At 52.6% G+C, this 13,328-nt stretch overlaps 1 protein-coding gene across 1 annotated transcript in view; it reads left to right on the top strand.

Annotated features, from left to right (window-relative positions):
* LOC140403765 (uncharacterized) overlaps positions 1 to 13,328 on the top strand; it is a 37,127-nt gene that overhangs the window by 19,837 nt on the left and 3,962 nt on the right. The window contains exon 3 of the mRNA XM_072491926.1: positions 9,135 to 9,302. Coding sequence (XP_072348027.1) covers positions 9,135 to 9,302 — 168 coding nt within the window. The remainder of the gene's footprint in view (positions 1 to 9,134; positions 9,303 to 13,328) is intronic.

Genomic DNA, 13,328 nt, shown 5'->3' with positions numbered 1-13,328 from the left:
TGTTTTAAGTTAATTAGGAAACAAAAGGAAATCGTGAGACATCCTAAAGCGCTGTTACAGCGAACGACGCACCGTTATTGCCGCAATGTGAGAAGTGTGGCAGCCAATTTGCGCACAGCAAGGTCTCACAATGTGATAATGGCCGGTGATGTCGGTTTAAGGGTTAATATTGGCCAGGACACTGGGAGGACTCCCTGCTCTTATCTCGGCGAAGGCGGTGGTGTGTTGTCGTATTGTCTCCGGGAGAATAATCCACAGATCCAGGGGAATTCTCTGGCGACCCGTGTTTGAATCCCAACCACAACAGACAAAGAAATTTGACTTCAATAAAAATCTAGAATTAGTCCAATGGTGACCATGAGTCATAGAATCTCTGCAGTGCTGAAGGAGACCATTCGGCCCATCGAGTCTGCACCGAGCCTCTTAAAGGGCACCGTGACTAGGCCTAATCCTCCGCCCTATCCCCGTAACACCACCTAACCTTTTGGACATGTAGGGGCAATTTAGCGTGGCCAATCCACCTACCCTGCACACCTTTGGACTGTGGGAGGGAAACCGGGGCACCCGGAGGGAACCCACGCAGACACGGGGAGAGTGTGCGAGCTCCACACAGGCAGTCACCCGAGGCTGGAGTTGAACCCGGGACCTTGGAGCTGTGAGGCAGAAGTGCTAACCACTGTGCTAACATGGAGCCAGAGGCAAGGGACGACTTGTCGCATGTAAAAAAAGAAAGTTCTGGAGGAACTCAGCAGGTCTGGCAGCATCTGTGCAGAGAAAGAGAAACAGAATTAACCTTTTGAGTCCAATGTGACCCTTCCTCTTCGGAGCCATATTGGACTCTATATGACTCTATTTCTCTCTCTCTCCAATGATTCTGCTGGTGCTGCTGAGTTCTTCTAGTACTTCATCTTTAGTTTGGATCTCCAGAATCCGCAGAAATTTTATTTTATTTCATATTACCCCGCAACCTGATTCTCAGCCCTGTGCTCCCCACTCGAGCAACGTTGATTCTGTACGTGGAGCAATGGATGCCTAATTTTGAGAGATGCTCCCTTACTTTGACTGTTTGTCATCTTTAAGATGGCATCTTTTGTCCCATACTTCCAGGACGGTCTGTGGGGGGACGGGGTGGGGGGGGACGGGGGACGGGGGACGGGGGGGGGGGGGGGGGGGGGGGGGGAACGACTGACCCTGGCAGTCTCCAGGCCCCAGGGTAAGTTTGACTGATCTGAGGGGGACTGCAAGTCAGCCAGTCAGCCACCAGAGGGATGATAATGTGTCGACTCAATGAGATAAGTTTTGGTTGATTTTATATCCGATCCACCCCTATCTACCCCCCCCCCTCTCCCCCCCCCCCCCCTCCCCCCCCCTCCCCCTGCTAATATAGTCTCCCCCACCACCACCAAATCCTTACAGTTAACCCTGGGAAAGGACATGGACTTTGATTTGATATCGAATCAGAGGAAGTGGCCCTTTTAGGTTGTTCCTGTTATGTCACAGAGACACCCCTGTGATAGGGGGAGCATTGTCAGGTCACAATGAGCGAGGGACAGCTGTGAAAGTCAGCCGGGTGTATCGCGAGGGGTAATGTTCGCACAACCTGTGAAGGGACAAGGCTAAAGGCCTCCGGATCGAACGAGATAGAGGTAAATCGGGGGAATGCAGAGGATGCGGCACCGCAAATGGGGTTTAGAAGACATTTGGGGAGCGATTTAACTAAATAGGAACAAAGCCCCAAAGCGAGCGTGTTCTGCAGTGCTCACATGGCTATAAAACGCCATTCGCGTTAAATAAGGGGCCTCAGTGGGGAACGGACGGCCGAGGCCGTACTTAGTGTACTTTGGTACACTGAGGAGCTCCGCGAGAGAATGGGGCAACATTCCAATTTCCAAGCCCCTCACCCCCCAACCCCCACACAGGATATCCCTGGCCCAATCGCCAGCACACAAGGAATGCCAGCTTGGCACCTTGCCAGGTTGGCACACAGGTGGCACTGTCAGAGTGACAGTCAGGAGTACCACCCTGCCCAGAGGGCATGCACCTGGGGGCCTCCGATCCCCTGGGAGACCCCCACAAGCGCCATTCCGCCTGGTCCCTGTCTGTGGGACGGGTTTTTTTTTCACAAAAAATATACTTTATTCATAAAATCTATCATAAACATTACAGAACATTTCGAATTGTCTTGACTGTACATTTCCATCAGAGTTACACATTCCCTTGACTTTCTTCCATTCAATTTTGATAACATTACACACATATCGCTCTTTACATTACAATTCCTTCTTAAACATTTACATTGTCATGTTTCTTTTATACATTGGAGTGTTACTGACCCAGACCGAGGGGGGTTTACACTGTTACCCACCCCTCGGTGTACATTTGCTGGAAAGACCTTACACAGTGGTCTTTCCCCATTGCGCCTTGGCGGCAGCTGCCCCAAGCTTGAGTGCGTCCCTCGGCACGTAGTCCTGGACCTTGGAATGTGCCAGTCTGCAACACTCGGTCGAGGACAGTTCTTTGCACTGGAAGATCAGCAAGTTTCGGGCAGACCAAAGAGCGTCTTTCACCGAGTTGATGACCTTCCAGCAGCAGTTGATGTTTGTCTCGGTGTGTGTCCCTGGAAACAGTCCGTAGAGCACAGAGTCCTGTGTCACAGAGCTGCTCGGGATGAACCTTGACAAATACCACTGCATCTCTCTCCAGACCTTCTTTGCAAAGGCACATTCCACAAGGAGGTGGGTGACCATCTCATTTCCCCCACAGCCACTCCGAGGGCAGCGTGCGACGGCGCTGAGCCTTCGGGTGTACATAAAGAATCTGACGGGGAGGGCCCATCTCACCACCAGCCAAGCTAGGTCTTGGTGCTTGTTTGAAAGTTCTGGTGATGAGGCGTTCTGCCAGATGACTCTGACAGTCTGCTCAGGGAACCGTCCAACATCCTCCACAGTCTCCTTTTCCCTGAGGGCCTCGAGGACATTACGTGCTGACCACTGCTTCATTGCCTTGTGGTCAAAGGTGTTTTATAGAACAATACAGCGCAGTACAGGCCCTTCGGCCCACGATGTTGCACCGAAACAAAAGCCATCTAACCTACACTATGCCATTATCATCCATATGTTTATCCAATAAACTTTTAAATGCCCTCAATGTTGGCGAGTTCACTACTGTAGCAGGTAGGGCATTCCACGGCCTCACTACTCTTTGTGTAAAGAACCTACCTCTGACCTCTGTCCTATATCTATTACCCCTCAGTTTAAAGTTATGTCCCCTCGTGCCAGCCATATCCATCCGCGGGAGAAGGCTCTCACTGTCCACCCTATCCAACCCCCTGATCATTTTGTATGCCTCTGATCATTTTGTATGCCTTCAAAACCTTTTCCACGAGGGACAGGTGGTACGGCACGGTCCAACTACTTGGAGCGTTCCGCGTCAATGAGGCCAGGCCCATCCTTCGTAACACCGGGGACAGGTAGAACCTCAGTACGTAGTGACACTTGGTGTTTGCATACCGGGGGTCCACACACAGCTTGATGCAGCTGCACATGAAGGTGGCCATCAGGATGAGGGAGACGTTGGGTACGTTTTTCCCTCCCTTATCCAGAGGTTTGTACATGGTGTCCCTTCGGACACAGTCCATCTTGGATCTCCAGATGAATTTGAAGATGGCCCGGGTGACTGCTGCGGCATAGGGTTGGGTAATGGGCCAGACCTGCGCTACATGCAGTAACACTGAGAATGCCTCACACCTGATGACCAGGGTTTTGCCCGCAATGGAGAGGGAGCGTTGCTCCCACCAGCCCAGTTTCTGCCTTGCCTTTGCTATGCGCTCCTCCCAGTTTTTGGTGCACGCCCCAGCAGCTCCGAACCATATCCTCAGCACCTTCAGGTAATCTGACCTGACAGTGAAGGGGACAAAGGACCGGTCGGCCCAGTTCCCAAAGAACATGGCCTCGCTCTTGCCGCTTACCTTGGCTCCCGAGGCCAGTTCAAACTGGTCGCAGGCATTCAGCAGCCTGCGTACAGACGCGGGATCCGAGCAGAAGACGGTGACATTGTCCATGTACAGGGAGGCCTTAACTTGCACGCCTCCGCTGCCTGGGATCGTCACTCCTCTTATACCCGGATCCTTCCTGATGGACTCGGCAAAAGGTTCTATGCAGCACACAAACAGGGCCGAGGAGAGAGGGCAGCCCTGCCTGACTCCTGATTTGATCTGGAACTTTTCTGATTCCCACCCATTGATTGAGACTGCGCTATAGATGTTTGTGCAGAGCAGTTTGATCCAATTGCGAATATCCTCCCCAAACCCCATTTTGGAGAGCACATCCATCATGTAGGTGTGCGATATTCTGTCAAAGGCCTTCTCCTGGTCAAGGCTGATGAGGCAGGTGTCCACCTTCCTGTCCTGCACGTAGGCGATCGTATCCCTGAGTAGCGCGAGGCTATCAGAGATCTTCCTGCCGGGTACAGCACAGGTCTGGTCAGGGTGGATCACCGACTCCAGAGCAGACCTGACCCGATTGGCGATGAGCTTGGCTAGAATTTTATAATCCACATTCAACAGTGAAATGGGTTGCCAATTTTGAATTTCTTCCCTTTCCCCCTTCTGCTTGTAGATGAGGATGATGATGCTTTCCTCATGGACTCTGACATGCTGCCTTCCAGGAGCATACTCTCGTACACTTCCAGCAGGTCTGGGCCCATCCAGTCCCACAGAGCCGAATACAACTCAGCCGGTAAGCCGTCGCTTCCGGGAGTTCTACTCGTCTCAAAGGACCCGACGGCCTTTGTCAGCTCTTCCAGAGTTAGCGGTTTGTCCAGATTTTCCCGCTCGCTGTTGCCCAAGACCTCCGTGATAGACGACAGGAAGGTCTGGGAAACAGTGTTATCTGTTGGCTTCAGATCATACAGTCCGGCATAAAAGGATTTGCAGATCCTCAGGATGTCAGACTGCGATGACTTTACAGAGCCATCTTCTTCCTTCAGGCTGCTGATCACAGAGGTGCACCTTTTGGAAGAAGAAGCGTGAGCACTTTTCATCCTGCTCCACTGAGCGGACTTTGGAACGGAAGATAACCCTGGAGGCCTCCGAGGTGTAGAGCGAGGCTTGCTGGCTCTTCACCTCTTGGAGATCCTCCTTGACATCAACCCCCATCGACTGCAGCTGGAGCAAATTCTGCATACTTTTCTGGAGCCTGGACATGGCCCCTCGTCTCTCTCTCACCTTTTGAATGCCTTTGAGGATGAAAAACCTTTTGATGTTCCCCTTTGATTGCTTCCCACCAGAGATGTGGAGACTCAAAGAGGGGTTTCACGGTTCTCCAACCTTTGTAATCCCTTTTAAGTTCCTCGAGGTTCTCTGGAGTCAACAGTTTTGCATTCAGCTTCCATGTCCCCCTGCCCGCCCCCTGGTCTTCCTGCAGGTGGCAGTCGGCCAGTAGGAGGCAGTGGTCAGAGAAGAACACCGGCGTTACGTCGGTGGACCTGACCGTGAAAGCACGGGACACAAAGAAGAAGTCTATCCTGGAGCGGACGGACCCGTCTGGCGGTGACCATGTGTATCTACGCTGCGCTCCGTCTGCAGGGTTGCTGAAGACGTCGAGCAGCCTGGCGTCTTTTACCGTTTCCATCAGGAGCCTGGGCGCAGCGTCTAGTTTGCTGTTGGCTCTGCCGGATCGTCCAGCCGCATCGATGATGCAGTTGAAGTCACCGCCCACAGAATGACAGGCTTGCAGGTGGCCAACAGCAGCGGGAGTTGCTGAAGGACTGGCAGCCGCTCACTCCTTACGGCCGGGGCGTACACGTTAATGAGTCTGAGAGGGACGTTTTTGTATTTGTATTCTCTGTGGAGGCCGGTGCTGAACGGCGCTCGCCCGAGGTCTCTGGGGCGAAGGGGATAAATCCCACACCTCTGGTACCTCGGGAATCTGCACACTAAAGTGAGACTAGCTGTCTCACCCTAATATGCAGATCTACCTAAAATTGATCCCACCCACAATGGGCGGAATTCACATCGCAACGTCACGCGAGATCGCGTTAGATCTCACGAGGCCTTGCAAGCCAGGGAGATCACGGGAGCGGGATCTCCCAGCATTTATCGACCATTAGTGGGCCAGCAATATAAGATAGTCACTCGTAAATCCAAGAAGGAATTGAATTAAATCACCGATTAAGACTGAGATGAGGAGAACTATTTTCTCTCAAAGGGTTTCGCCAGAGAGCAGTGGAGGCTAGGTTGGGTTAGACAGATTGTAGACAGACAACGGAGTCAAGGGTTGGGGAGAGGGGGGTGGGGGGGGGGGCGCAGACGGCAAAATGGGGTTGAGACCACGACTAGATTGGCCATGATCCTGTTGAATGGCGTGGCAGGCTCGAAGGGCTGTGTGGTCCACTCCCGCTTCCAAGTCCACATGTTCCTGCGGAATTCAGGAGCCTCTCCGTTAGCCAGAGAGCGCTGGGAAAGGGGGAACCCGCTCCCACAGGGAGCGGTTGAGGGGAACAGTACAGTCACAGTTAAGAGGAGGCTCAATAAGGCCGAATAAAATGCATTTTAAAATCTAATCCCGTTTCTCTGCACCTTACCTGTTACAACGCCCTGGGCTAGGGTGTGGTCAATTACAACACCACTTGACCCAGAGTCGCAACAACATTGATTTAACCAGTAATTCTTCGTAAAATACCTGAAGTATTTCCAGGGGCTGGTTTAGCACAGGGCTAAATTGCTGGCTTTGAAAGCAGACCAAGGCAGGCCAGCAGCATGGTTCAATTCCCGTACCAGCCTCCCCGAACAGGCGCCGGAATGTGGCGACTAGGGGCGTTTCACAGTAACTTCATTTGAAGTCTCCTTGTGGCAATAAGCGATTTTCATTTCATTTCATTTCAAGTCTTTGGTCCCTGGCTGCCCAATAATTACACTCACCAGGTTTGTAAATTTAAACACAATTACTTTTTATTTATAAGGAGACTACAATGAAATATGCAGCAAATACAACTGGTTAACGATTATCTAATTCCTAATCTCCCACTTTAACTTACCTTCACTCTCTGTGCGCGCACACACACACACACACACACACACACACACAAGTCAGACAAACACTGAGGAGTGACCGGTGAAAATAAGAAGGATGAAGTAAAAAGATAAGAGTCTTTGTTTCAGGTGGCTGTTTCTACCCCCTTTGCTTCAATCCAGGCTTTCAGTTCGAGGTTTTCACTGTAGATTCGTTCGGGTTCTCTGCAGTTTCAGAAATATATCAACTCACAGCCTTTCTGGAGAGAGAGAGAGAGAGGACAGCAGGTCCTTGTTCCTGCACTTCCAGAAGTCAAAACCTGAAAAATCATTCCACTCGAGTAGGACCCAATCACCACCTGTTACCGGGCAGAATACCACCTTTTGGCCAATTCACCGGCCACCAGCCAACCAATCGAACCGAGCTCCACCCCATCTCTCGGGTGCCGAAAGATCTGAGTTTTTCTGTCCAAAGCTAGCAAAGTGGTCTCTGTTGCAACTTTTGAGTTGCTCATTCTCTCTGCTGCTTGACTGAAAGACACATGTCCATTAAGCATCCATGGATCACAAATAAAGAAAGGGGAAATGAGGGGGTTAGGGTTAGGGGGTGTGGTGGCGTCATGAGGCCGTAGAACACAGTGTTCAGTTCTGGCCACCCTATTATAGGAAGGATATTGTTAAACTAGAAAGAGATTTACGAGGATGCTAACTTGATGGTCTGAGTTATAAGGAGAGGCTGGATAGGTTGGGACTTTATCCCCTGGAGCGTAGGAGGTTTAGGGATGATCTTTTCGAAGTCTATAAAATAATGAGGGGCAAAGATAAGGTAGATAGTCAACATCTTTTCCCAAAGGGAGAGGAGTCTAGAACTAGAGGGCAAAGGTTTAAGGTGAGAGGAGAGAGATAGAAAAGAGACCAGAGGGGAAATTTCTTCACACAGAGGGTGGTGAGCATCTGGAACGAGGCAGTGGTAGAGGCGGGTACAATTTTGTCCTTTAAAAAGCAGTTAGACAGTTACATGGGCAGGGTGGGTGTAGAGGGATATGGGCAAAATGCGGGCAGGTGGGACTAGCTTAGAGATAGAAACTGGGCGGCATGGACCAGCCGGGCCGAACGGCCTGTTTCCATGCTGTAAACCTTGCTCTATGGAGAGATTTGAAAACAAGGATGAATGTTTTAAAATTGAAGCGATGCTGGACTGGGAACCAATGGAGGCCACAAGCACCGAGGAGGGGGTGATGGGTGAACGGGACTTTGGCGCGATTTGGGAAATAGATATTTGGCAGAACCAGGAGTGGAAGGCACTGATTTAAGGTTTTTGGACAAGTGTAAGGGAAAACAGTTTTTTACACAGTGAGTGGTGATGAACTGGAACTCACTGCCCACAAGGATGCCGTAAGCGGATGACAATGATTGATTTTAAAAGGGAGTTGAAAGGGCACGGGGCAAATAAACCTTGCGGGGCTACCGGGACTGAGCAGGGCAGGGAGTGGGATTGACAGGGTCGCTCAGTGGGAGAAGGGGGGCAGCATGGACCCAATGGGCTAAATGGCCTCCTTCTGTGCCTTAGTGACGGTACAACTTTACGTACTTAAGCTTTTTACAATATCCATCCACAGGACATGGGCTTCGTTGGCTGGTTCAGCATTTGTTGCCCATTTCAAATTGCCCTTGAACTGAGTGACTTTGGGTGGCGTGATGGCACAGTGGTTAGCACTGCTGCCTCACCGCGCCGAGGACCTGGGTTCGGACCCGGCCCCGGGTCACCGTCCGCGTGGAGTTTGCACATTCTCCCCGTGTCTGCGAGGGTTTCACCCCCACAGCCCAAAGACGGACAGGATAGGTGGGTTGGCCGCGCTAAATTGTCCCTCAATGGGAAAAAAAATAATTGGGTCCTCTAAATGTATTTAAAAAAAGAACTGAGTGACTTGCTGGGCCATTTTCACCGGGCAGTTAAGAGTCAACCACATTGCTGTGGGTCTGGAGTCACGTGTAGGCCAGACCGGGTAAGGGCGGCAGATTTCCTTCCCTAAAGGGCACGAGCCAACCAAGCAGATGGGTTGTGGGGGATGAACGGTGGGACACAGCTCAGGGGAGCTGACTGACATTCTACCTCTGGTTTCAGGTGAGAACGACACGGAGACAGAGAAGAGACAGTACAGGAAAACACTGGGGGTCTTCGTCGGTTTAGCAGTTGTCCTGCTGCTGGTGTTTGGGTTGGTCTACCTGATCTACAACAGGACGCAAAAGGATGATCCCTTCTCACATCAAAGGCTCTACAACAGTGACCCAGGTACCAGAGATGTTCCGGCAAAAAGTCGGGCCTGCTCGTTCACGCTTTTCGGCTCGTGTTGCCAACACCCTCAAAGGTTTAACCTGGAGCTTCTAGGTATTAAAGATTAATCTTTAGGACACTGCAGTCTGAGTAACACTCGGCATAAAAGAAAAATCATGGGGCCATTTAAAAAAAAAAAGATGTGAATATAATTTCTTCGATCAGTTTGGATATGGGATAAAAAGGAGAATTTACTCACAGGCCGGGATTCCCCGAAATCCTGGCTAGGTGTTGACGCTGGCGTCAAAACCGGCGAGAGCGACGCCGGCGTCAACGGGCCTCCAGGCCCCTTCCTCGGGGGCTAGAACGGCGCTGGAGTGCTGTGCGCTGCTCCGGCACCGAAAGCACGGCCTACACGGCCGGCGCGGGTCTGCGCGTGCGCGTCACGGCCCCCCCCCCGCGCCGCCCCCCCCCCCCGAGCAACATGGCGGAGCCCTACAGGAGCCCGCGCGGCGGAACATAGGCTCCCCTGGAATGAGTGCGCCCGCCCTCATCGCGGGCCACCGTGGAGGCCCCCCCCCCCCCGGAGTCGGCTCCCCCCCCGCCCTCCCACCAGGACGCCCCCCCCGCAGCCAGAACGCCGAGGTCCTGTCGGGTAGGACTACACGTGAACGATGCCGGCGGAACTCGGCGGTCACTCGACCTTGGCGCCCGGTGACCGCGGCCGGCACCGATTCTCCGGTCGCCGGAGAATTGACGGCCTGGTGTCATAGCGGCGTGGTGGGATCCGCTGTCCCCAAATCTCCACTGATCTCCACTGTCCCCAAATCTTCAGCGTAGCCACCACCACCGGGCTTGTGGTGTAGTTCCTCAGTGAGAACGGCAATGGGGCTGTCACCATAGCCTGCAGGCTGGTCCCCCTACAGGACGCCCTCTCTAATCTCTTCCACGCCGCTCCCTCCTCCTCTCCCATCCACTTACTCACCATTGAAATATTAGCGGCCCAATAATACTCACTTAGGCTCGGTAGTGCCAGCCCCCCCCTATCCCTGCTACGCTGTAAGAATCCCTTCTCACTCTCGGGGTCTTCCCGGCCCACACAAAACCTATGATGCTCTTTTCAATCCTTTTAAAAAAAGCCTTCGTGATCACCACCGGGAGGCATTGAAACACAAAGAGGAATCTCGGGAGGACCACCATCTTAACCGCCTGCACCCTCCCTGCCAGTGACAGGGATACCATATCCCATCTCTTGAAATCCTCCTCCATTTGTTCCACCAACCGCGTTAAATTTAACCTATACAATGTGCCCCAATTCTTGGCTATCTGGATCCCCAGGTAACGAAAGTCCCTTGTTACCTTCTTCAACGGTAGGTCCTCTATTTCTCTACTCTGCTCCCCTGGATGCACCACAAACAACTCACTTTTCCCCATGTTCAATTTATACCCTGAAAAATCCCCAAACTCCCCAAGTATCCGCATTATTTCTGGCATCCCCTCCGCCGGGTCTGCCACATATAGTAATAAATTGTCCGCATACAAAGATACCCGGTGTTCTTCTCCTCCTCCAAGTACTCCCCTCCACTTCTTGGAACCCCTCAACGCTATCGCCAGGGGCTCAATCGCCAGTGCAAACAGTAATGGGGACAGAGGGCATCCCTGTCTTGTCCCTCTATGGAGCCGAAAATATGCAGATCCCCGTCCATTCGTGAGCACGCTCGCCATCGGGGCCCTATACAACAGCTGCACCCATCTAACATACCCCTCTCCAAAACCAAATCTCCTCAACACCTCCCACAAATAATCCCACTCCACTCTATCAAATGCTTTCTCGGCATCCATCGCCACTACTATCTCCGTTTCCCCCTCTGGTGGGGGCATCATCATTACCCCTAACAGCCTCCGTATATTCGTGTTCAGCTGTCTCCCCTTCACAAACCCAGTTTGGTCCTCGTGGACCACCCCCGGGACACATTCCTCTATTCTCATTGCCATTACCTTTGCCAGGATCTTGGCATTTACATTTAGGAGGGAAATAGGTCGATAGGACCCGCATTGTAGCGGGTCCTTTTCCTTCTTTAAGAGAAGCGATATCGTTGCTTCAGACATAGTCGGGGGCAGTTGTCCCCTTTCCTTTGCCTCATTAAAGGTCCTCGTCAATACCGGGGCGAGCAAGTCCACATATTTTCTATAGAATTCGACTGGGAATCCATCCGGTCCCGGGGCCTTTCCCGCCTGCATGCTCCTAATTCCTTTCACCACTTCTTCTACCTCGATCTGTGCTCCCAGTCCCACCCTTTCCTGCTCTTCCACCTTGGGAAATTCCAGCCGATCCAAAAAGCCCATCATTCTCTCCCTCCCATCCGGGGGTTGAGCTTCATATAATTTTTTATAAAATGTCTTGAACACTCCATTCACTCTCTCCGCTCCCCGCTCCATCTCTCCTTCCTCATCCCTCACTCCCCCTATTTCCCTCGCTGCTCCCCTTTTCCTCAATTGGTGTGCCAGCAACCTGCTCGCCTTCTCCCCATATTCGTACTGTACACCCTGTGCTTTCCTCCATTGTGCCTCTGCAGTGCCCGTAGTCAGCAAGTCAAATTCTACATGTAGCCTTTGCCTTTCCCTGTACAGTCCCTCCTCCGGTGCTTCCGCATATTGTCTGTCCACCCTCAAAAGTTCTTGCAGAAACCGCTCCCGTTCCTTACTCTCCTGCTTCCCTTTATGTACCCTTATTGATATCAGCTCCCCTCTAACCACCGCCTTCAGCGCCTCCCAGACCACTCCCACCTGGACCTCCCCATTATCATTGAGTTCCAAGTACTTTTCAATGCACCCCCTCACCCTTAGACACACCCCCTCATCTGCCATTAGTCCCATGTCCATTCTCCAGGGTGGGCGCCCTCCTGTTTCCTCCCCTATCTCCAAGTCTACCCAGTGTGGAGCGTGATCCGAAATGGCTGTAGCCGTATACTCCGTTCCCCTCACCTTCGGGATCAACGCCCTTCCCAGCACAAAAAAGTCTATTCGCGAGTAGACTTTATGGACATAGGAGAAAAACGAGAACTCCTTACTCCTAGGTCTGCTAAATCTCCACGGGTCTACACCTCCCATCTGCTCCATAAAATCTTTAAGTACCTTGGCCGCTGCCGGCCTCCTTCCAGTCCTGGACTTCGACCTATCCAGCCCTGGTTCCAACACCGTATTAAAATCTCCCCCCATTATCAGCTTTCCCATCTCTAGGTCCGGAATGCGTCCTAGCATCCGCCTCATAAAATTGGCATCATCCCAGTTCGGGGCATATACGTTTACCAAAACCACCGTCTCCCCCTGTAGTTTGCCACTCACCATCACGTATCTGCCCCCGTTATCCGCCACTATAGTCTTTGCCTCGAACATTACCCGCTTCCCCACTAATATAGCCACCCCCCTGTTTTTCGCATCTAGCCCCGAATGGAACACCTGCCCCACCCACCCTTTGCGTAGCCTAACCTGGTCTATCAGTTTCAGGTGCGTTTCCTGTAACATAACCACATCTGCCTTATGTTTCTTAAGGTGTGCGAGTACCCGTGCCCTCTTTATCGGCCCGTTCAGCCCTCTCACGTTCCACGTGATCAGCCGGGTCGGGGGGCTTCCTACCCCTTGTCGATTAGCCATCCCCTTTTTCCAGCTCCTCACCCGGTTCCCACGCAGCTGTATCTCCCTCAGGCGGTGCCCCCCCCGCCCATCCTCTCCCATACCAGCTCCCCCCTCTCCCCAGCAGCAGCAACCCAGTAATTCCCCCCTCCCACCCCCCCCCGCTAGATCCCCCGCTAGCGTAATTACTCCCCCCATGTTGCTCCCAGAAGTCAGCAAACTCTGGCCGACCTCGGCTTCCCCCCGTGACCTCGGCTCGCACCGTGCGACGCCCCCCTCCTTCCTGCTTCTCTATTCCCGCCATGATTATCATAGCGCGGGAACCAAGCCCGCGCTTCTCCCTTGGCCCCGCCCCCAATGGCCAACGCCCCATCTCCTCCACCTCCCCTCCTCCCCCATCATCACCTGTGG

Source organism: Scyliorhinus torazame, chromosome 29 (genome assembly GCF_047496885.1).
Source record: "Scyliorhinus torazame isolate Kashiwa2021f chromosome 29, sScyTor2.1, whole genome shotgun sequence".
NCBI classification, from domain to species: Eukaryota; Metazoa; Chordata; class Chondrichthyes; order Carcharhiniformes; family Scyliorhinidae; genus Scyliorhinus; species Scyliorhinus torazame.
The sequence above is the reverse complement of the archived record's forward strand: the minus strand, read 5'-3'. Positions and strand labels throughout refer to the sequence as shown.